The 25,847-nt window shown below is 32.7% G+C and overlaps 2 protein-coding genes across 2 annotated transcripts in view; both read left to right on the top strand.

Moving 5' to 3' along the window:
- LOC137387952 (polypeptide N-acetylgalactosaminyltransferase 5-like) overlaps positions 1–1,244 on the top strand; it is a 33,436-nt gene extending 32,192 nt beyond the window's left edge. Inside the window, exon 11 of the mRNA XM_068074468.1 lies at positions 1,095–1,244. Coding sequence (XP_067930569.1) covers positions 1,095–1,244 — 150 coding nt within the window. The remainder of the gene's footprint in view (positions 1–1,094) is intronic.
- Positions 1,245–3,909: 2,665 nt separating this feature from the next.
- Positions 3,910–25,550, top strand: LOC137387951 (polypeptide N-acetylgalactosaminyltransferase 5-like). Its single transcript, XM_068074467.1, has 11 exons — positions 3,910–4,037; positions 4,996–5,072; positions 6,030–6,186; positions 13,771–13,937; positions 15,714–15,878; positions 16,894–17,093; positions 18,740–18,933; positions 19,648–19,771; positions 21,788–21,916; positions 23,171–23,404; positions 25,401–25,550. The coding sequence occupies exons 1-11, from the start codon at positions 3,910–3,912 to the stop codon at positions 25,548–25,550; spliced, it is 1,725 nt and encodes a 574-aa protein (XP_067930568.1).
- The last annotated feature ends 297 nt before the right edge of the window (positions 25,551–25,847 follow it).

Genomic DNA, 25,847 nt, shown 5'->3' with positions numbered 1-25,847 from the left:
TATTTCTAAAACTACCTTTTCTCTATGAAACACGTTATAAGATTATGGGCCTGATATTCAGACTGAATTGAAAACGTTTTTAGTCACCTGCTATTTAGTGTTTACTCACCTTATCTACATGTATGTTTAGTCTGACGCAACAAAAACAGCAAGTTTGAAAGGCAGTCTATGAAGTCAATTTTGGTACTGTTAGTTATTATTTTAAACAGAACTATACATTTTGCTCTGGCTGTAAAATAGTTAATATTTGAATGAAAAAACCAATCTATTTCACTTTTGATGATGCTGACTTTGTATGTTTGTCATAGAACACTTCAACTAGTAGTGGGAGTAGAAAGAATACAACTGCTTGTTGCAGTTCCGTTAAACCAGGAATCAAGCATCTGCTGCATCACCAAAGCCTTAAATATAATAAACAACTCAATAGGTGAAAAATATATTAGAGAGTGACCAACATAAATTTATTGCTAGTTAGTGACAGAAAAAAATTCCTATGAGTGAAAGCCTATAGGCACTTCAGTGAGGTTTCCAAAAAGCTTTTTGCAGTAAGTTTTCATAAGGTGATTTTACTAATGAGTCAAACAGATTCTATGCAACTCTAAAAGAACATTGGTAGTAACAGTGCTGTTAGGAGTAGTAGTAGAAATAATAGTATTATCAGTTGTTCTAGTAGTAGTGGTAGTAGTAGTAGCAGCAGTAGTGGTAGTAATAGTAATCGTAATAGTAGTAGTAATAGTAGTAGTACTATCAGCTGTAGTAGTAGTAGCAGTAGTAGTAGCAGTAGTAGTAGGAGTAGTAGTGGTGTAGCAGTAGTATGTAGTAGTAATAGTAGTAGTAGTAGTAGTGATAGTAGTAGCAGTAGTGATAGTAGTACTAGTAATAGTAGTAGAAGTAGTAGTAGCATTAGTAATAGTAGTAGTAGTTGTAGTAGCATTAGTAATAGTAGTGGTAGTGAAAGAGTAAAAGAGTAACCAAACCAGACTTTTACTTCCTCTTTTTCATTAAGATTCACTGTAACCTTTCCATAGTACTGAACGATTAGTCCATGTGGCAAGTGTACGTAGTTTTTTCTGAATGACCTTTATTTGTTTCAGAGTGGACTGATCAAGCATTGTATATCTCAGTTGTGTATAGAAGGTTCAGATGCAGGAGAACTGTTTATGAACACTTGTGATGTTAACAACCTACATCAGCTTTGGTTGTGGCCACATCGTAAAGAATATGGCAGCAAGTCATCAGCATGAATACTTGGTCATATATTTATCATACTAGTATAAGATTTGAACGGCAAGCTTGTCGTCTTAAAGCATCAAGAATAGCAGCAATCCTCTTGGCCACTGGCTTTGCAAGTAAAGATTAACTTCTTAATCTCACTGGCTACACGCCCTCTTCGCTGTTTTCCAGATAACTGGTTTTGTCTCTAGAGTAGTATTTTATTATGTTAATAGCAGAAACTCTATATCACAAGAAGCGCTGGCTCGTTCCTGTTACATAGTTGTAATTGTATTTACAATTTTTGTGTTCAAGAACAAATTCCATTGTGAGATAGAATTTTATTTAGGTTTTTAGTAGCATTATAACCCCGTTTCGGCACTGTAACATAACTATATTTAAGTTTATTGTGCAAAATAGAAATATATAGGTCATTTGTGGGTCATAAAATTTTTAAATCATGTATTAATTAGGTCAGAGTGTAAATATATGACAAGTCTCATCAACATTCGTGTTGTTAAAGTGATTATCTGTACAGCGGATGGAACAAGCAAGGCCTAGGCCACTTCACTTACATGCGGAAATCTGAATCAGCACAAAGGTAATTGTTAGCAATCGTTACTTCTGCATCACTTGTTTGCCGGGGAGCAAATCATTTGTCAAAGAGCAGTAAATATACTGTGAAGGAAACCTGCAAGACTCGTTCAACAGCACCACATGAAAACTCTGAAGAATAACTCAGTGTGTTTGAGTTTAGTATATACTAGCCGAATGCACCGCGTTGCACTGGTGGTGAAAACAGCTTATAAACAATGGCGGGTAATGTAGCTGATATTGGCTACTTTTAGTAAGCTAGTATACATACTGCTAGAATTACTATTAAGACCTGTAAGACCAAGCTTAAGTAGCGTTGTATGTAATACAGAGCCGCTATAAGTATTTTAACCCAGATAATGACTATCTGTCCAAATAATCAATTGTATCCCTGTAGCTTAATAGGTTAGCTTAATAGGTTAGCTTAATAGGTTAGCTTAATAGGTTAGCTTAATAGGTTAGCTTAATAGGTTAGCTTAATAGGTTAGCTTAATAGGTTAGCTTAATTGGTTAGCATAATAGGTTAGCTTAATAGGTTAGCTTAATAGGTTAGCTTAATTGGTTAGCTTAATAGGTTAGCTTAATAGGTTAGCTTAATAGGTTAGCTTAATATGTTAGCTTAATAGGTTAGCTTAATAGGTTAGCTTAATAGGTTAGCTTAATAGGTTAGCTTAATAGGTTAGCTTAATAGGTTAGCTTAATAGGTTAGCTTAATAGGTTAGCTTAATAGGTTAGCTTAATAGGTTAGCTTAATAGGTTAGCTTAATAGGTTAGCTTAATAGGTTAGCTTAATAGGTTAGCTTAATAGGTTAGCTTAATAGGTTAGCTTAATAGGTTAGCTTAATAGGTTAGCTTAATAGGTTAGCTTAATTGGTTAGCTTAATAGGTTAGCTTAATAGGTTAGCTTGTCGCCTTGTGAATGGGAGGTTCTGAGATTAAATTATCTGCTACTTGGTTTTTTTTATTGCTACATTTTAATCATTTTAACTGGACACAGGGTTTAATAAAAAGATTTAAAAAAAAACAAACACTTAGATTTATATATATAGAGTATCTTTGTGTACATTTTATATTGTCTGGAATATAACAGCGCATTATCAGGCGCATACTGCTTCTGTCTTTCCTTTTCGTCGCTCTTATATATTGTATCTGAGTTTAACTGTAGGCTCTTCCTTCTTTGTCTACGACTCAAGCTGAGCTGGACGGTTCTGAGTCACTTCAGGTCGATACGAGCTGGTGATTCATTTGAATGTACAGCTCATTACAATATTAGTACACAAATCTATGCCATAGTCAATGTCGTTAAATCGCTTGTTTTCAGGTTTATCCGCTTCAGCGATTAGACTGCTGGCGTGTTTTATAATTAAATAAGTTACTTGAAGCTACGTTGCACAGCAAATAGACTGAAATAAAGTCAAACAGTCTTTTATTTACATGGACATATAAGTCATACACAAGTCTGTGTATACACACAATTGTACTCCCTTTTCACAAATGCAAAAATTATATTGTACACAACTATAAACTAATACAATTAGTTAGTATTTTCTGAGTTATATTTTTTTTCTACAGTTGTAGTTGTCATGATTTACCGGTGAATAAAAGGATTTAAGATCGAATTAAAAATACTGAAATTAAAATAAATAAGCAGATATGTACAAAAAACATTGATTCACATCTACCATGCTCACTGAGGAGGAGATTTAATTCATTTTATTTGGAAAACATGTTAAGATAACTCCATTAAAACATGGAGATAGATTCAGATCTAAACTCAAAAATTAATGGCTAGCTTGAGGATATTAAAAGCTAAAACATCACAATTTAAGGCTAAAATATCAATACATACTTCAGTGTTAGGCCTAAATGCATTACTAATAATATCGCGACATGTTAATTTGTTGTTTTAGCTACCTTATCATGTAACTAACAGCCACATATTTACTGATAAGGCTATACTGACCGGCATCCTTTTGTAGTAAATCACTCACTGTTACAGCTACTAGGGTCATGAGCTAATAATATTAACTTGGTTGCATGTAGACAGTGTTTGGTTTTTGATTCTGTTACTTATATTCAATAAAGCTTGATATGGTTTTGAAAATGGCAAGGATAAAAACCATCCAATTCTTCATCAAGCTTATAGCTTATGCTACAATAATATGGTTTCTCATTTCTGTCATCTTTATGGGAAGTGCTAATCATGATGGTAAACCATTGGAGCTAAGAAGGTGAGTTATAAGTTGGTAATAATAATAGATGCTGACAGTGACAGCATTCTGATAATAACAACTAGCATGTAATAATTACATGAAACTGTCTGCCTATCACCTAGTAAATACTCTAACTAGACTGATCAACGTTCACAAAATCGTAATCATTTGTACAGTTATTGCTTACGTATTTGTACTAAAAGCAGAGTTTGTAGAACCCAGCTTTTCTTTTTTCATCAATTGAAGTATATGACTCTTGGCGGATATAAAATCAACTTTTAATGATTCTTATTTTGACTTATAATTGTATTACTTTTAATAATTGTTTTTATTTTAATAAGTTGTTTGCCTTTAGCGATAAAAGTTAACAGCCTTTAAACTGTTATAAAACTGATTAGGCATTTCATAGCCACATTAGTAAGTTATTGCTTTTGTGGGTAACGATCGCAACAGCCAGAGCCAGATCAGAGAGAGAAGCCGACCCCGAGGTGACCGATGCCGCAACAGGGCCAAACCTTGACTCAACAAATATTATGATCCCTAGTAATACTTCCAGTCGGCCAAGGGTTGACTGGCGAGTTGACCGTACTACCAAGGAGCAAAGCCAAACCAAGGTGAAAAGCTATTAAAGATGCAGCAGAAGCGACCAAGAGCAGAGCACCTGGAAAAATCATTATATGAAGTTGATTGTATGCCTACTCTTGACTGTATTGATATATATTTAAAAATATATACATTCATTGCTTTGCACTCTAGTGATTTGTTTTCTTGTAGAGAAATTAGAGGATCTCAGTCGGGTTTTTTTAATTTCCTGTTAAAAGTTTAAATTATACAATTAGGCTGTATACTTTGTGTCTAATGAAGTCACTTGTTGTGATTTTAAGCACATTAGTATTCATTTTAATATCTGCATGAGCCACATAGAGTTTGCTATTTTCATTTCCTTGATGAGGCTAGCTTTGGATCTTGGTTTTAGGTCTGAAACTCAAACAAATCATCATGAGTTTTACAAACCAAAGCAAGTGTCAAAGATTGTAGAAGTTCCTACCTCCCTACATAAACCAAAAAAGCCAGAAGACAGTTTTTTCAAGTATGTAAACTCAAACAGTAATGTCGGACCTTTATCTCTTCTTTCCCAGATGAGTAAAGCCGTCGCTAATCCTCGTCTTCCGGGTAAGAAGTGATAGGAACTAGTCTATAATGATTCCAAAATAAAACATCAACATAACTTTTTCAAACTGATATATTGAAGCAAGACTTTTCTATCTTTCAAGTAAGCAGATGTTGATAGTCATAGTATTGTAAGCAAATCACAAAAATTTCAATGTATCAGTTTTCAGTAGAAAAAACATTTTTCTATGACAAACGATGTTCCTTCATAGGTTAACTGTACTAAACTGGGTTTACGCTAACTCCAGCAATTTGTCTTTCAAACTGTGCATACGTGATGTATACATTAGCAAAACTTTAAGAATATCATTAAATAGTGAGTCTTGTAAATTATCAGAGGTTGAAAAAGTATGTAAAGTACATGCGCGTGCGTGTGTGAGCATGAGTGTGCATGCATGTGCGTACATGTGTATTCCTGCGTGTGTGTGTGCATGCATGCGTGCGTGCGTGTGCGTATGCGTATGTGTGTGTGTTTTTATGTGGTGTGGTATGGTATTACGTGCTATGCTGTGTTGTGCAGGAGTTTGCATGCGTGTGTATGCATGTGTGACGAAATGGAATTATTTCACCAGTAAAAGTTAGAAGAGAGAGAATGACTAGTCAGAGTTACGCAGAAATAGGATTTCATTTAATGCCTTATTTATAAATTAAAATAACCAAAACCATAACAAGGTTCATACCTATCTATGACAAAAAATGTAAATGAATTAACTGAAAATGAAATACTTTACCGTTTATGTTCTGATTTTCATAAGATATGCTTTCTGAAGATGTTTATGTATTACGTATAATTATGACAAATAAAAGTGTACAGCTGATAAATCTGTTTTTTATATGTTTCAGGAGAACTAGGAAAAGGTGTGATGATCAACGAGGAAGACCTCAGTCAAAAGGATAAAGAGAGATATGAAAGAGGCCTGAAGAATAATAACTTCAATGAGTTTGCCAGTGACCAGATATCTGTGCACAGACAGCTCTTAGATATAAGAGACCCTTTGTGAGTGTGTATAACCACTGATTTTGCACTGGTAGATTTACGTGTAGTTCAAGTATTTTCTTCAACTTACCTGTAATTGAATTTACCTGTACATGTACTAGATAAGATGAAATGTGGGTTCGTATTTTTAACTAGCTGGATGCCAGGTGTTAATTGAGTAGTAAAAAAAGTTGCATAAAATTTCTAATTTGAATCAAGATATACAACATTTACCATTCTAATTTTTAAATTACCAAGTATTTTTTTTATTTCTGTTTCTGCTGTAAGTTCAATTAACTTTATGCTATATACACATACTTTTATAGAGGTTTAAGGAGGTTTTGGGACATATTTTTTTTAGTACACTGGCAGTTTCCTGCACCATTGAAGACAGGCAGATGTAATGAGTATATCCCAATTATTCTATAGTATGGAGTATAGTATAAAGGTTGGGGCGTTTGTCCGCAAAACCAGTGTTTCTGTTTCAAGTTCCAGTACAAAGCAGTGTTTTTATTCCTAATGCTAACACGTGCTGCAAGAGTGCATGTTTTATTTCTATAACCAGACAAACAAATACTTAGATTTATATATCTACTAGCCGAATATCCGGCGTTGCACGGATATTAAAAACAGCATATAAACAGTGACAGGTAATGTAGTTGCCTGCCACTTGCCATTAGCCTAGCATATTGCCAATGGCTAATTTGAGTAAGCAAGTATCTTTATTGCTAAACATAGCAACACAGAGTGCTATGCGTAATTTAGCCTAAATAATTAGATAATGACTCATATTGCCCAGTGAATCCACTGCAACTCTAATAGCTCAATCGGTTAGTTTGTTGCCTGATAAAGGGAGATTCTGAGATCAAATCTTCTGCGATACGGATTTTTCATGGTTAGATACTAATCGACTAAAGCTGAAAAGACTGAAAGATAGACTTTGTGATTTGTTTATATGGACAATTAAATTACTCTCACATATACTAAATAAGATGGAATATATAGTCACTGTATATTTATAAGATTTTATGTAAAAATTTCTGCTTGTATATCCCCAAGTGCTAAATTAAACTCTACTCAGAGCGAGCTTGAGACAAGTCAAATAAACATCAAATTGACATTTTTACACTCTAAATTGATCATCTTAAAACATATGTGTGACTTTTTATTGTTTAAACAGGTAAAAGCTTTAATATTCTTGTATATTAACTCCAAAAACCATCTGTAGTTAACACAATATATACTTGAGTACTTGTTCCTTTTTGCCTGGCAAGATAATGTTTATTATCAAATGTCAAATTCATCCAACCTTAGTGCACTTTGTAGTTTATTCCTCATCTTCTCTCTAGTGGTTGCCTGTTACGAGCAGTTAATTAAACTGAACAGCAATCAGCTCGTATTTTCATAGTAGCTAATTGGCAGCACTTACAGCAACTGACAGCAAATGGCAGCAAATTAAATGTGTGTTTAATATTACAAGACTTAATATTAAATAATTAAAAATAATAATATTAAAGTCTTAATACGATTAGTGTAAGCCTTTATACAATGAGACATAATAAACCTTTGTTATATATATTTAAAAAAAATTATAAAAATTAAAATTTTTTTTAAATATTTTATATATATCATTATTAAAATTTTCCACTCGTCTGTCTGTCTGTCTGTCTGTCAGCCGGTCTGTGCGCCTGTCTATTTGCTTTTCTGCCACATATCAATCTATATTCTCTGATTAGAACCATTGTTCTGACGTGTCGGAAGGTGGCTCCTTAGCTCAGTTGATTAAAGCATCTGTTTAGTAAGTCGCATGGATTTAAACTTCATATTGGCCAACATTTTTGTCATCTCATTAATTGATGTACAGAATTTTGTAATTGCATGAAAGTTCGCAAATTTACAGCAAATGCTGTTGTACCATAAAAATAAAGTGATGACATCTATACTGCGCCTTTTCATTTCTTACAATTTAACACCGATTTAAAAGTTGCCTTTTATTAATGAGAGGTCCGTGAGTTCTCTTTGAAAAAATCTCTGATGAAGCTGATTTCAAATAGAAGGAACTGCAATGGAAACTGTTATCTGTCTAATGAAGATTACTCATTTCACCCAATCAAATATTATTCATACAGTAAACTGCTTCTCATAAGTCAACTACAAAGGCTTATGATCGGAAAGAGCAGTAGACATCATTTGAAATTGCAAATTGCAATAAAAAGAACAACTTCAAATATTTTCTGCTGTTTTAATTTTAGCTTGTAGAACTATCACCATCTTTGCTTGCAATATCTTAAATTATTAGTAGTTATCTGCTCTGTAAAAACTTGAAATATTTTTTGTATGAAAAAGTTTAAAAGCTTTTTGCAGGTTCCAGAGGTCAGATCCCAAATCTTTAAAAACTCAAAACGGATATACTAGCTGTTATTTTTTTCCGTGAAAATACTTTTAGTAAGTTGCTAGGTAGGCATCTTTTAACCATCCATAAAATTACTGTAAAGGTTGGATATGTGCCAAATAATTTAGCTGCTATGGCGAGTAGTTATACGAGGGGTTTCCCATGCCTTTAAAACCTGAGGAAAGAATGCGTGAGAATTTAGTCAAACCTATATTAACTTTAGAAATGATAAATACTCACATAGATAGATTATATATGTATAGAGCAAGCTTTTGGCTTGAACAGTTAAAAGAATCCTGTATAGAACCAGAATCTTCAAATTGAAACTGCAAAATAAAGGTTAAAATTATTTAGGTCTTGGCCAATGTTTGAATGTAATCTATAAGTATGTAAGTCTTAGTGTTTGCTTGTTTTTGTTGATCTGTATGTGTGCCGAGTCATAGCAACAAAGTTTTAGAAATAAAAAATCCACTGCGCACTGGATTGGAATTTAATACCTCCAGTTCTGCTAACAGCTATTTATCTAATACACACATCATTCAACTGGCTATACTATGGCATAATTGTACACATACTCCTACCAAATACCAAACTTCCATGGCTTTAAGCTAAACACTTCAGTCTGCATTAAGCTTACAATGTTGGTCAGAAAAAACGTTTAAACTCACATGGGCAGCAAAGCTATTGCAATCAGTGTAGAGCTGTATTAGGCACAGCAGCCGGTGTAGTACTAATTACACAGAAACAAACAAACACCTTCATTTGAAAGCTAGAATGTTAGATGATGTATATGTTTATAAAATATAAATTTTCTGGCAAAAAATTTGTTATTAACTGTGTTACACCAGGCATTAATTAATTAATAACTATAATGCATTATTTTGATATTGTGCTTTTTCGATAGGTTGCAATTGTCTAAGTGTCAAATTTTCCTGGTTTCTGACTAATTTCTAATTCAGACTGTTATTTCAATTTTTCTGTACAAATGAGTTTTCATGATGAACATTCCTACATATCTTTTAAAGTGCAAAATAATTCATTTACACAATTCTTTAGCTCATCAAGTTATTTACAAACAAATAAGATTTAGAGAAAAAGTTTGCTTTTAGAAACTCAATAAAATAAAACTGTTCCATAATAAAGCTACAGAAACTGTATCATTTTGTGTAACTGGTGCATAGGAGATTTTTTAAACTAACTATAAATAGAGTGTAACTTTGACTGCAATCCGATTCACATACAAATTTATACAAACAATATCTAAGTAAATATTTATTTGGTACATGACATCTGAGGTTTCTCAAAATGCTATAAATATGTATAAAGCTTGGTTTCACATAGTTTGGTCTTTAAATAATATTAAACACTGTTTCATACATAGTCTAGTCTTAAAATCATGAATGACAGAAAAGAAATAATATTTTCATTATTTATTATTATTGTCATGATTTAAACCTTAAAGCTTGCTGGTTAGTCTTTTAATATTTATCAACAGCTCTATAAAACTTTCTATTCATAATTTGTCTAGCGTGCCTGTAATCTAGACTTGAATCTAGAAACTTTCTAATTCTTTTGGGATTTTTTGTTGTTCATCTTGTTTACTAGTTTTCATTATCATTTTACCTGCTTCAAGCCATTCAAATATTTGTGAGTTCTTCCTACAAGTTGGTTTAATTGCTATCCACATTTCACTTCCACGCATCTATTTTCCATCCTTTTTCAACATTTTTAACGTAAAATGTTATCTTTTTGAATTTCTTTCTAATAAAATGTGCATTTTGATCAGAGCATCTAAAATATTTTTCACACTCCCAAGCTTTCTCAAATCTTTAATATCAAAATATTAATCAATTTTGTTTTTTTCCCAAAACTGGGATCTCAATTAGCTGTAACAAAAAAAGAAGTAACAGCAAATTATTTTGAAAAAATGTATTTTTGATTGTCTCACAAACCAGATGGTTATGATTTGCTACTTGTGGATGTTACTTTGGAATTTAGAATACCAACTATTGGCTGATTATGCATCAGCTCTGAACTCTTGTAACCAGCACCACACTCTTAGCTTTTCATTTAATCTAAGCAAATAAACCTGTTGCTGTTCAACAATTTTTTCATGCTTCTGGTCATGGCAAAAATGTTTTGTTTTTTTAAAGTCACATGTTTTCTTCAAAAAATTAATCAATTCTCATCTTTATGTTATAGTTTTTCCGCTGATCATTTGTGAAAGTAAAGCTGTTAATGGCACTCTAGCTGGTGACTCCTGCTGTTTATAAGAAGCAGTTAGCCTGATAAGTCAAACTCCTTTAGAGCTATACTATACTAAGAATACTAAATATATTTACTAACAAAAGACTCAGCATATGAAACTTTGAAATTACGAGACACTTTCGGTAGAAAATTTGCTTTGACTATTGAAAGAGGTTTTTAGATAAAAAAGCTAAAAGGCCTTCCATTCTTTATTTTGGCCAAGTCATTTGCTTCATACTTTGGCCAGTTTGCTTCGGGTAGGTGCAGAAACGCAGTTTCATTAGCAAGCAAAAGCTAGTAAATGACAAATTAATGTTTCATTTTTGTTTATTGTATAGTTTGGAACTATCATATCCCACATGTAGAGTAAAAAAATTTTCATCCCACGACCAAACGAGCGGAGCGAATGTTTGAAAGTTTTATGATAAATGCATGTGCACACAACTCCCGAAAATTATTCATCAACAACGTTACAAACCCTTGTACCGAAATCTCATTAACAAATTCAACCATTTTGTGTTGAGTCGTTTAAGTATAATAACGATACAAAACACATATAAACCTATTTAAATATATTACCAAGTCTTTGAAAAGTGTCAACAGTATCTTAAAACTTACCCATCTGAACAGATTATACACAAATAGACAGATTAATTTGGCCGAAAATCGTTATTAAAACTTCCAAGCCTTACTTTTATCAAAATTAAGACCGGCAATTGAAGCGCCGAGCGACAGAGAATAGAACCATTAAGTCGTGTGCATTTCACGAAAAAATAACGTGCACATTTCATCAGTCTATAGCATTGTCGAATTGCCGAAGGTTTCTGTAATTAACGTAGGAGTACTGAAATATAATCGTTTCTTTTTGCCGATTTCAAAGTAACTGACATTTTATACACTTTTGAGTACTTTGATATTCTAACTGATGTCCAACGCAGTGAAGGTAAAGGACACGACGATGATATTTTTTTCTAACGATTCTTATGAGATTATTACAATATTTAATTATAAGTTTGGATGACTATTGAAGTGTTATAGTCACACTAACAACATCGATGATGGGCAATATGTTACTGCTATTATTTTTTCTAAATAGTTTTGTTAAATAGATTTTCTAAAAATCTATATAAATATCACAACTTCTTGATCTTGTTAGCTATAACGTTTTGAAATGTAAACAAAATTGTGCATTGGTTTTCTATTATTACTGTATTACTATATTACTAATATTGGTTATTCTAACAATATCAATGCATTTTACTTCTAATATTGCATTTCTCCTATTGCAGGGGGAGATACATGTATATAAACATACAATCCTTTCCTTTCATTATTGCTAATTGTTGTACATAATAACACCCACACCCAGTACATTACAGCTACCATTGCAATTATCCTATTGCACTGCAGTGCCATTTGACTGCTAATATTGCATTGCTCAACCATCAGTACCCTTTCTTTTTTCCAATATCACTTTGGTCGTGGGCTGTATGACAGTGGAATATCACTTTGGTCGTGGGCTGTATGACAGGGAAATTTCTAGTTTCTAGCAATTAAAGTTTTGTGTTTGCTGTTAGCAAAAATGAGCTTCAGGTCCTCATGCTGTAGAAATTTGTGTTTTAGGCTGCCTTCTGTTAGAAACAGTATTGTCAGTAGTGCGGTAACAGAGGGCAACTGAAAATCATCTATCTTTTGTTGCTCTGCCATTAGTCCGTAAAGTTGTTCTAGTGAAATGTAGAAAAAACACCTATTCACATGCATACAATATAAGGCTCTTTTAAAGCAAAAACTTGAAACATCGCATATGTCAAATAACCCTTTTTGACTGTCTTAGTTTTGCCTTTTTGTTGGGCAAAATCAAATGGTCCCATAACTCTTACAACTTCACTGACAAATATTTTGCATGTTCTTTTCATCATCACAAAACTTTCCATTTTGACAAATTCCTCTATTCTCATATTTAAATTGACTGAGGCATAATTTGGTTGAGGTCAGATGCCCTCTTGCTAATGAAGGTCCTTTGGCTTTTACTAGTACCTTGCTAGTCGAGCTGGTTAGCCTGGAGATTTGAGCAGTTCTGTTGAAGACAACCACACTGAAGACTATTAATAGAACTCTGGTTTGATATCTTAAACTTCCGACTACTATAAGACTAATTGTCAAACAATTTTCAGCTTTTATTTGTTCTTTTTTCCAAATTTTTAACATTATTCATTTACTCTTTTTTCTCCTGACATAAACAAAGTAATCCGTTCTTAGTAAAGTACTTTTCTTTAGAAATTTACCTTGTTCATAGTGTCAGCTCTAGTGTTCATATTTCTCTCTACACTGTGTACATAATCCTGTTAAGATTGGGTGTGTGGCTTTCTCAACCTCATAGATGTCGATTTGGCTTTTCCATTTCTATACAGCAATATTGACACTTTATTGAAATATATTATATAAAAAGCACATTTCATATTTTTATTTTATTGTCTGCCACCAAGTAAGGTTTTTAGCTAACAAACTATCTCATAAACTCTCTGGTTTTTTAATTTCTGATTTCTGGTTTCCGCTTTCATTCTGTCATTTCTATTTATTGATTGGTATGTTAATTTTTATATTTTTATTGTCTTTTAATTAATGCTTTTTTGTTTGTATCTTTTGCATTTTCACTTTTTGTTGCTACCTAAAAACGACGAATCATACCAGAGACAAAAGTGTTAGAATATTTTTGCTGCTAATTACTCAGGATTTTTGAAAAAAACTGCTGGCAAAATTCAAAGAATTAAAACCTCCCGATTGTTATTGTAAGGAAACTGAAATAGTTTTAAATAAATATAGCTATTTTTTCTGTAGTATTACAAATTTATTTTATTTCAGTATTTTAATTAATTTATTTTAGTATTACCTTACCAAAATACCGTATTTACCTTATGAAAGTTAGCAGGTGCTACTCGTAGTTCAGATATAAGTTTTAACTGCAGGTGTAAAACAAAGATATATGCAAAGGATCTACCGGACACAAGTGTGATCATGTGCTTTCATAACGAGGCCTGGTCAGTCTTGCTACGATCAGTACACAGTGTTATAGACAGATCCGATTCTAAACTTCTCAAGGAGATTATTCTGGTTGATGATTTCTCTGATATGCGTAAGTGTCTTAGTGACAGTTTTAAATGGAGAGTACTTGAAGCACCTGCTTATGGCTATATCTATGTAGATTGCAATGTTTTGATATTACCTCGTTCTTACTAATTTACACAAGAAATGAGGGATAAATTACCTTTTCACTAAAAAACGTTTTTAGTTAACCATGAATGATGTAAGCTTATCTCTGTATAGTTCGACTTTGCAGTATTGCTTCCTAATTAATCTCTAATCACAAATGATAATGAAAAAGATAATTTGGGCTGTTATCGGGTGTTTTACAGTGAGTTCTATTGACCATCTCGGTAACTAAATGAATATCATGTTTCAAACAGTTTACTAACTTATACTGAATTTCTTTTTAGGACAATTGACTACAAAAGCTGAATTTTTGATAGATCACTATTTAAATTTATTTAATACAATTTATTTAATATTATTTAATTAAATAGTTTAATTATTTCAACTATTTGATTGAGAATATAATTTGTTTATTCAGCTACTTAGAGCTTGAGTTATCAAATTAATTCATCGATTAGATTGAGAAGTTGGCAAGGTAAAGCGTATTAACCACATCGGCACTATTGACCATATCAACAGTATTAACCATATCAGCAGTATTAACCATATGAACAGTATTAACCATATCAGCAGTACTAACTATATCAGCAGTATTAACCATATCAGCAGTATTGACCATATCAGCAGTATTAACCATATCAACAGTATTAACCATATCAACAGTATTAATCATATTGGCAGTATTAACCATATTGGCAGTATTAACCATATCAGCAGTATTAACCATATTGGCAGCATTAACCATATCAGCAGTATTAACCATATTGGCAGCATTAACCATATCAGCAGTATTAACCATATCAACAGTATTAACCATATCAGCAGTATTAACCATATTGGCAGTATTAACCATATTGGCAGTATTAACCATATCAGCAGTACTAACTATATCAGCAGTATTAACCATATCAACAGTATTAACCATATTGGCAGCATTAACCATATCAGCAGTATTAACCATATCAGCAGTATTAACCATATCAGCAGTATTCACCATATCAACAGTATTAACCATATCAACAGTATTAATCATATTGGCAGTATTAACCATATCAGCAGTACTAACCATATCATCAGTATTAACCATATCAGCAGTATTAACCATATCGGTAGCATTAATCATACCCGCGGTATTAACTATGTCAGTAGCATGAACTACATTGACGGCGTGTTAAAATATTCTTATCAAGTTATATAAGGTAAAGGTTACAAAATGCCTTTGGTCATTATTCATTGGCAATGTGCCAGGCTAATGGCAAGTGGCAGGCAGCTACATTACCTGCCACTTTTATAAGCTGTTTTTAACAGCCATGCAAAGCCTGGCATCTGGCTAATCAAGTTATAAAATGTAAGTGATAGAAAATGCCTTTAAGATCGACTAGTCTGGTTTTGCTTTATTGAAGTTGCCATTCCTGTCAGATAGCTCAATTACTAAAAGTCGATGTTGTTCACTTTTTAAAACTTGATTTGCCTCATATTATGTATAGCATATTTAAAGTATAATATATTTAAATCATATTATTAAGCTTATTTAAGAAGGGTGTTCACATAGCAATGATTTGCAAGCAATTACACAGCTAGCACCTCAAACATCTCAAACTTCATGTCTAAAATTAATTTTTGTACAACCATTTGCGGCATTTGGACAGCTTTATTTGATTTTAACAATAACTGTTTATTCTTCATTAACTTTTTGTAGCCCATTTGGGTGAGCAACTCCAAAATTACATGGACAAGCTAAGTATAGTGCAAATAATCAGAATGAAGAAGCGGGAAGGTCTAATCAGATCTAGGCTGGCTGGTGCTAAGGCAGCATCTGGTGCCGTGCTGACTTTTTTAGACTCACACATCGAGTGTACTGAAGGTATGTGGGGGTGTGAACTTTATACAGTTTTATCCACTAGCATAGGTAGTATATCGACTTTCCTTTTGAGAAAATTGAGAAGTATATCAGCTTTTGGTTTTTTATACAGTTTATATTGACTTATAAGTTAAGTGAATAGAAGGTAGGTCAAATGTAAATGCCATTTTAAGCATTTTGGTATAATCTATCCCTGTTGTCTTTCTTTTGAAACTTTATCCATTTCTTTCTTGAACTTACCTATGAATTATGCTGTCTTCATCATTAAAATTATGAATGTTTTGCTCTGCAACCACTGCAACACAATTTGTAAATAATTCATAAAAGACAGCTAACAGATTCTGTTACGAAATTTTGATGACTTATGTATACCTGATTATATATATATTATTTTATTGGCAATAATTTCATTTTAAATAGGAATGTTTTAAAATTATGTTATACAATTATAACAAAACAAATAAAAAGAAAGGAAGGACAACAGTAAGCAGTAAAATCAAATAAATGGGTTTAACAAATAAAGTTTAAAATACTTTTCTCTGCTGAGAAAGCGGATAATTTTTTAAAGTAGACGGCAATGACATTTTCAAAATAATTGTTAGATTTTGTATGCAATTAGTTTATGTTACTTAAATTAAATGAGTTGAAAACTTGAAACCGTCGTATAAAAATGAGGACACAAGCCATGAAAGATATTGATACCTTTAATTAGCGTAGAACCACTTCTATTAAAGTAATGTAAAAATGACTTCTCCCTGTTCAGTCAAAAAATAGTAAATATCCCAAACTTGGGAAATTATTTTAGCACTCCTCATTTCAGGACTTTATTATCTAATTTTATTGAGCCACCTCATACTTTTTGGCAAAAAAATAACCTTTAAATTTCTTAATCACCATAAAAAATTTGCCAGTTTTCTTGAACAAAACCTTTGTATTTAAAGCATCCTACAGCAAACTATTTGTTTTTTGACACAATGTGATACATCCAAAGCAGCTCAGCAGTTCCTTTGTCTTTCAGGGTGGTTGGAGCCTCTGCTAGATGAGATTCGGATCAACAGAACAACAGTTGTAACTCCAGACATTGATACAATTGACAACATGACTCTAGAATACAAAGCAACTAGTGGAAGTGACATTTATGTCGGAGGCTTCGATTGGAATTTACATTTCATTTGGTATATTCCACCAAAAAATGAGAAGAATCTAAGAAAAAATAAGGTAATAGATAATGTAAAATAGTTAAAAGTATTGTGCTAAAAAAGATTAGGAGATGTTAAAGATTGAACCAGGGTCTGTCTGCATGTACTAAGTTATCTTGCATCTAGACTGCCAACTGGTGATTGTATTAGAATTAAGAAACAGCGAAACAGCTCTCCTGTATATGATAACTAGCTGTGCCTCCTGGCGTTGCCCGGGTATTAAAAATCAGCTTATAAACAATGAGAAATGATGAAATTTGCCTACTACTTGCTATTAGCCTGGCACATTGCCAATGGAAAATGGTATTAAAATCAACTTATAAACAACGAGAAGTAATGAGAGTTGCCTGACATGTGCTATCAGCCTGGCACATTGCCAATAGAAAACTCCAGTAGGCTTGCTAATAAGCCCTAGGCTTCAAATGATGGTACACCATGACATTGCGACAGCGTTGTCCAGCTACAGCTATTCTAATAATAGCTATAACTGGACATACTGAAGAACAACAAAACTCCACATTTATGTATATATCCAGGCAACCAGCTGAATGATAGTTTCCGCTCTAGCCATTCATAAACTTTTGTAAACGATGAATGAAAAACAGATTATGTTATATGTATATTTGATTCATTGTAATGAGCAGTCGGCATTGGAGAGCTGCAATTTTAATTTTAGTACCTTCTATTTCAAATCAGCTTAATTTGATTTTCTTTTAAAAAAGACTCACAGGCTCCTCACTATATAAATATAACTTTTACATCAATGTTAAACTATTAGGAATGATTAAGAGCAGTATGGATGGTAAAGTTCTTTATTTTTGTGTTACTATAGTAATTGTTTCAAATGTGCCAGTTTTTATGCAATCACAAAACTATGTATACACAATTAATGGGATGACTAATATTATGGCCAATATGGGGCTCAAATGTGGGCTCAAACCTCTGACATTCAGCTTATTACAATAATTATGCAAATTAGAGAATAAAGATAGCTTTTGTGACATAAAAAAGAGACAGATGGACAATGACCAACAATAATATAGTTATTGCTTAAAGAAGTAGAACTAGCTAAAACTGAGTAATTGAAATTGCAATTTTTCATATGCGTACTATTTTACACTCAGGCAGGAGTTAGTTACAACTTTATTATGATTAGTGGGTGCAAGTTTGGTTGTTGCTTTCAGTACCAGTCTTTGTTATATCTAATGACTATACTAATGTACATTATACTGTTTCAGCGTATGTTAGTATACATGTTGTCACTACATACGTATGATGGTATATCACATTGGCTACAATCTTGGGCTTAGATCAAAGGTACTCAGGGCAAACTCAGATGCTAAATCTAACATAAAATAGCATTTCTTACAAAACCAGTTGCAAACTTAAAACAGAAATGTAAAATAGTTACAACTTTGATTGGTATTAGCTACTACAGAGAACTAGAAAAAACATTGTGACTTCCTTCCAAATGTAAAGAAACATACCACATTTAGAAAACTGGCAAGTATATACAGAGGATTGTTTGAGACCTCATGGGTAAAAATTGAGAAATCAACTTATTAACGAAAAGAAAAATATAACTGCTCTACAAGGGAGGAAGCTTTTGAAGTTTCCAACCAGACATATATGTTTCTATGTTTGGTCATTATCTCTGTGTCCTAGGTAGCACCAGTCCATTCCCCTACAATGATTGGAGGCCTCTTCTCCATCAGCAAGGATTACTTTGTAGAGCTGGGTACTTATGATGCAGGGATGGACATTTGGGGTGGAGAGAATCTAGAGATATCATTTAGAATATGGATGTGTGGAGGTACCCTAGAAATCATTCCTTGTTCACGTGTTGGTCATATTTTCAGGTGAGATCAGGTTTTATTTAATTAACCAGCATATTAACTCAGTGATACTCGTGTGTATTCAAGTTCTATAATTGCGCCTTATTCTTTTTGGCCATTTTTTCAAATTTTATCTATCTACAATGTTAGTATTCATACATATGTCATGGTCATAGTTGTCTATTTATTTTGGTTCATGTTTGAGATAAAAGGCCTGGCAGATATTTATAATTTCAAATCATTTTGGAACCAAGTTGGAACTATTTACAGATGAAAGAATTACTCACACATCTACAGGCATAAAACAATATAACAGATGTTTGCGCTCAGACAGATAAGTCATAAAACCAAAATATTGATGACGCTTTGTTAAGTGTACATTTCGAAATAATGTAGTTAATTGCTTATCCCTTCAAACAGTTATTTCTTGCTGTAATCCATTTTTATGAAATCTACCAGTTTTTGGTAAATTTGCATTTGCATACCTAAATAAAAAACGTGAGTAAAATGTTAAGAAAAGAAATGTTTCCTTACTCCTATTTACACAAATATATATTTATATTTTATTTAGACTTAAATTGTAAACCTAAAGCTACTGTTGTTTTAGTTTATTATTAACTTAGCACATGTCACCAAAACTTACCGAACGTCTACTTATTACATGGTTTGTAAAATGAGCTGTTTAAACATTTATTTATACCCAAAACAGTGTTTCTTACTCTGTGCTGCTGATTTTAGAAAACGTATCCCATATGAGCTTAACATGGCAGCGGATATAGTAATAAAGAACAGCATAAGATTAGCTGAGGTCTGGATGGATGAGTACAAGTATCTTTATTACAAGAGACTAAATAACAACCTAGTAAGTGACTCTTCAAAGTATCTATTGCCATCATTTATATATATATGAATCTATGTTTGTTGTTTGTTAGTCTCTCATTCACGTGTCCAGTTATAAAAATAAAGTTATAGGAACAAAATATTTGCTTCGCAGTGGAATTGAACTTTCAACACCAAGTTTTGCAGACAATCGTACTATTCATTACACTATGCATCCAGCCGGCATTACTATGGATTATTTGTGCACATACTTATGCAGCTGTGAATCTTCAATGTCAATTGGATATAAAATAGCACGCTTCAACTAGCATGCTTAAGGATCATGATTGCATTAAAGATTAAAAATAAGTGTTTATACAGCAACCTTTTTATTACCGATGCAGTGCTGGGTGTTTAACTAGCCAAGTTTTATTGTTCATTTTAATTGTCAAAGTTTAATGTTCACTAGTACCCTTGACAGTCTCGTCCACCGTGAAAGATCCTAATGAGTAATAAGTATGTGCGTAATTATTTAACAGTCAAGGCGGCCGGGTGGTGTAGTGGTTAACGCCCTATAAACAGAGTACCTGAGTTCAATTATCAGAGAAGGCAATTTTTTTCCTAACGTTTTTAGTGTGACTTCACCAGACAGACATGGACACTGCTCTTATTATAGCAAAGATTGTAACTGTCAAATAGCAACAAAACTACAAAAATGTGGTGACTGAGTTCTTGCAGAAACTTTCATGTATGTATAAGATTTTATTGAGGTTATTAATCATCAACCAAATAATGTTTTTCGTTACGTACTAAATGATAAAAAAACTTAAAAGAAAAATCAGGAATTAAAAAAACACAAAAACTTCAGAACGGAACCAACAAACTTGCAAACTTTCTGCTTAGCAACAATGCAAAAAAATAAAAATATTCAATTAATCAGAACTATTAGAATTGAACCAATCAGGTGTTTCAACACAGTTTCTAGTTCCCTTGTTAGTCCCAGTTGTTTTCATAACATCTTAAATGAGATACAAAGCAATAGTTTTTTTACTTGAATATCCATTTTGCTACCATTAAGTAAAGTAGGTCATATTTTAGTAAGGTGATCTACGTTTCATTAGCACGACTTACTATTCACAAATGTGACTTATCATTTCAGCGAAAAATGTAGTGTATCACATGCTAAGGTCACTTATCATACACTAAGGTCACTTATCATACACTATGGTAACTAGTCATACACTAACGTCACTTATAATTCACTAAGGTCACTAGTCATACACTAAGGTAACTAGTCATACACTAAGGTCACTAGTCATACACCAAGGTCACTTATCATACACTAAGGTCACTAGTCATACACTAAGGTCACTAGTCATACACTAAGGTCACTTATCATACACTAAGGTAACTAGTCATACACTAAGGTCACTTGTCATAAACTAAGGTCACTTATCATACACTAAGGTCACTTATCATACACTAAAGCCACTTATCATACACTGAGGTAACTAGTCATACACTAAGGTAACTATTCATACACTAAGGTCAGTTATCATACACTAAGGTCACATTATCATACACGAAGGTCACTAGTCATACACTAAGGTCACTAGTCATACACTAAGGTCACTTATCATACACTAAGGTAACTAGTCATACACTAAGGTCACTTATCATACACTAAGGTCACTTATTATACACTAAGGTCACTTATCATACACTTAGGTCACTAGTCATACACCAATGGTAAAGCTAGTTGTCACATATTCTGTAAAACCATCTAACAATCCTACAAGTATGCAACAAATAACTTCATTAGCTGATTTATAATCTAATATAATAGATATATACATGTGTATAATATTATATAATGTACTATAATTCAATGTACCATAATCCTTTCTCAATTTCTTAGATAAACACAAGCCAAAAAATCTTATGTGAATAAACAGAACAAAAGGCATTAAAAGCAGTAAAACTTAACCAAACTATACTGTGGCTGTAATGAAGCAACAACTCGGTATGCAAAGCCTGTGACCATTTTATCATATTACAGGGTAACTATGGAGACATATCTTCCAGAATCAAGCTAAGGGAGAGATTGAAGTGTAAATCATTTGACTGGTATTTAAAGAATGTATATCCTGAGCGGTTCATACCAGCGCAAGCGACTCACACTGGTCAAGTATGTTTTCGGAAACCTCTTCTTTTTACTTTATTCATTATAACCTTGCACGAGATGCTCCAAACAATTGTGGAGAACTACAATGAGTAGTGGGACTTCATTGTAAAATAGATTGTTTCAAATACAGGTATAATATTATATATAAAAACATTTTCAGGTTGACTTTGTAATTGCTACTTTACTAGAATTCTTGTAACCCAACCTTATTATCTGTAAGCAACAAATTAATGTGTTTTTCTATACTTATGCTAACATAAACGTAAGTATAGACAAACACATGATTACAGAGAAAAGATAATTGATGAAGAGTTCGATAAAAAAGTGGCAATTTATATCTTCTGAGTAGCAAATTTGTAGGTTTTTGACAAATTTGGTCATCATATGTTGGGATTTGTTTTAAATTTCAAGGCAATTATTTGTATCAATTTTCTATTTAAACTCACAAGATTAACATATTGCGGTGATCCTAAGTTGCGCCTCGGTTGTTTATAAACTATATTTGATCTTACTTCTTTAGTCATAGCTCAACCTCTGCTCACAATCACTTAAAACTTTATGTAACTTGAGTATAGTATAGCCAAAGTAGTTTCAACATATGGCATTTAAATTATTTAATTAAAATTTAAAATAGAATATAAAAATAAAAAATATAAATATACAAAAATGTATATGTTCAATTAGTTTAGGCTTCACTGAGTTTATCCTAGAGCAAGTTATGTCACTTTTAATTATAGGTGTTTTCACCACCAAACCTATAAATTACAATGCCTTTTTTATGTTTTACGATAAGGTATTAATATAAACTTATTTCTTAATGATTAATATTTGATTAACTAAATTTGTAATAAATAATGTGTTCTTTTTACAGTTATTTAAAAAAACTTTTTTATGTAAAGCCCTTATTTGAATGTTATCTGTAATTTTAAGGTCTTTGGTCTTCAAAATGAAAGCAATGATATACAATATACTGTCATAGAATTGCTTCGACGTTCAACAGTTTTGATATGTTAAGTAAATATTCAAACAATTTACCTTTGTATGTAGAGGTTTGACAGGACCTATGTACATAGTTACTTACCTATATACTAATTTACATAACTGGAGCATCTTAGGATGATTCATTTGCTTCTCTCTCGCAATCCTCAATTGGTTATGATACAAAATACAATTATAGTTAGCATCAAATACAATATTACAACTTTTTGTTAATTCTGTTCCAAAATAATCTTAAATAGAATTTTATATTCCTTGCAGGTTCGAAATAATTCAACTAACTTCTGCTTAGACAGCCTTGCTGGTAACAAGGTCTACAATAGGCCTATTGGTTTATGGTCATGTCACGACCTTGGCAGCAGTCAGCATTGGCTGATGAGTAAACAAGGAGAGATACGGCAAGATGAGGCTTGTCTTGACTATGCTGGCAGTGGTGAAGTGAGAAAATTCCGCTGCCATAGCCAAGGAGGCAACCAGAAATGGTTTTACAGAGAGGTACTCAGTTTTCTGTCTACTAATACAGTGCTCATATTATAGTACCTAGTTTTAAAACTCTTTCTCTTACTCAGTGTTTCCTACGTCTATGGTTGTAGGAACTATATTGGAACTTGTAAAATCTTGTTTATGAATTTTTTTTAGAATTTCCATTTGTCCTTTACATTTAATTTACATTTTTCATACTTGTCACGGTAAAACTTAGATTTTTGTTTGCAAAACTCTCAAAGTAACATAATTTTTATATCTATGATATTTAGATAAAACCTGTGTATTTAAAGGCTCACATTTGCAGTGCCTGTGTAGTTTACTTCTTTTTAAAACTAGTTTAAACAATCTACAGTTCATTTTTTAATTGAAGTTTTATGAGTTTGCTTAGAACTTGAAGCTGTTTGTATTTATGCTGTTAAATCTGTTACACTTTTGAGGAAAACATTAAAACCTTAGTTAACATCACTATTATTGTAAACTAAATTCCAAGTACAATTTAAAAGCTTTTGCCTGAAAGCCATATAATAAAATTTTAAGTTGTTATTAAAAATTGGTAACTGCAAGTTAAACTTAAAAATTCAATTGATGTAACTAAAACAAGATTTGTGCAAATACAAATCTTTCACTTGCACAAGATTCTTGTAAAAATACAAATCTGATTTTTTGTAAAAGATTTATCATTTGTAAAAAAAAGTTTCTTTTCTATAGGGTTTGTGATAATATGGTCCAAAAGATCCTCTTTGTTTTGGCCTAATCTGGTTGAATATAAAAATCTGTTGTAAAGACAAAAAGAAATTAGTGTTTCGTATTTTAGAGACTAGTTGTCTAAATAATTAGATGATTAAGATCTATGTTGATGTTACCAACAAATGTTTTGTTGAACGGTAAATTCATAAACAAGCATCGGCTATCAAGGCTATCAAAAAAACCTGACAGATTACCTGGTGAGAAATGGTGAACAGCCAACACTGAAACTGACGCATCACCAAAGAAAACCAACACCACCATCCTGCAACACATCTCGAGTTTATCAGATACATAAGTTCTTGTGTGCCGTTACAAAGCTGCAGGTGGTGATTAAGCAAAAACTCACCAAATTTACAGATGTTTCTTGGCTACTAATCAATTACACCCCCTCGTATATCCGGCTATTAATATTTGGATATGGTTGGCTATCCTTCAACTCTTTAGCTGTGTCTGAATTCTTTACAGTATTTAATAATATAGCAATATAATCTATGTAGATAACACTTGTAAATACATCTCTCTAGGAAAGTGAACTACGAACATTAGGATCTGTAGTATAAGTAGTGATATCAGTAGAAAAGGTATTACTAGTACTAGTGGTAATAGTACTAGCACTATTACTAGTACTAGTGGTACTAGTGGTACTAGTAGTATTATTAGCAGGTAATGTTACCAGTGAGGTAATATTATTAGTCATAATAGTAGTAACATTAGTAGTAGTAGGAGTAGTAATAGTACTAGCAGTAGTAGTAACAGTAGTTGTAGTAGTAATAGTTGTAGCACCAGCAGCACCTATAGCTAGTACTAGTATTACCAGAAGTATTAGCAGTAGTATTAGTAGTAGTAGTAGCAGTTATAGTAACAGAGGTAGCAGCAGTAGTAGAAGCAGTGGTAGTAGCAGTGGTAACATCAGTATTAGTAGCAGCGGTAGTAGTAGTAGTATGTAGTGGTAGAAGCAGTAATAACGGCAGTGGTAGTAGTAGTAGTGGTAGTAGTAATGATAGTAGTATCGGTAGTATGTAGTAGCGGTGTTGGCAGTGGTAGCAGTAGTGGTAATGGCAGGTGCAGCAGTACCAGAAGTGGTGGCTGCAGCAGTAGCGGCCGCAGTAGCGGCCGCAGTAGCGGCGGTAATGGTAGTGTCATTACTAGCAGTAAGAGTGGTGATAATAGTAGTAGTGATAGTAGTAGTACTAGTAATAATAGCAGTAATAGTAGTATTAGTATAAGTAGTAGTAATAGTGATATGTTTCTGTTTCAGAGTGGACTGATTGAGCATTCTGTATATCAGTCTTGTATGGAAGGTTCAGATGTAGGAGAACTGGTCATGAAAGATTGTGATACTAGTAATCTGCATCAGCTCTGGTTGTGGCCACGTAGTAACAAAAATGAAAGCAAGTCGACCGCATGATAATTGATGTTAGTTATTTTATCATAGTAGCATTGTAGTGATTATTTAGCACTCCATGTGACTTATGTTGGAAAAATAAAGTCTGGAATATTTGTTTCAATTAGGTATGTTTATTGATGATTTACCAGTATTGTAAGGATAAGGATCAGGTAAGAATAATATCATTCACTATATATATTGTATATACCATTTGCTATATAAAACATTGTTTCCTCACCCAGGTTAACCCATATGGGGGGTAATTTTTGCTCTAACTCGGGTACCAGATACTTGGGAGTTTGAGCAATCGCCTCAAGA

Source organism: Watersipora subatra, chromosome 2 (genome assembly GCF_963576615.1).
Source record: "Watersipora subatra chromosome 2, tzWatSuba1.1, whole genome shotgun sequence".
NCBI classification, from domain to species: Eukaryota; Metazoa; Bryozoa; class Gymnolaemata; order Cheilostomatida; family Watersiporidae; genus Watersipora; species Watersipora subatra.
The sequence above is the reverse complement of the archived record's forward strand: the minus strand, read 5'-3'. Positions and strand labels throughout refer to the sequence as shown.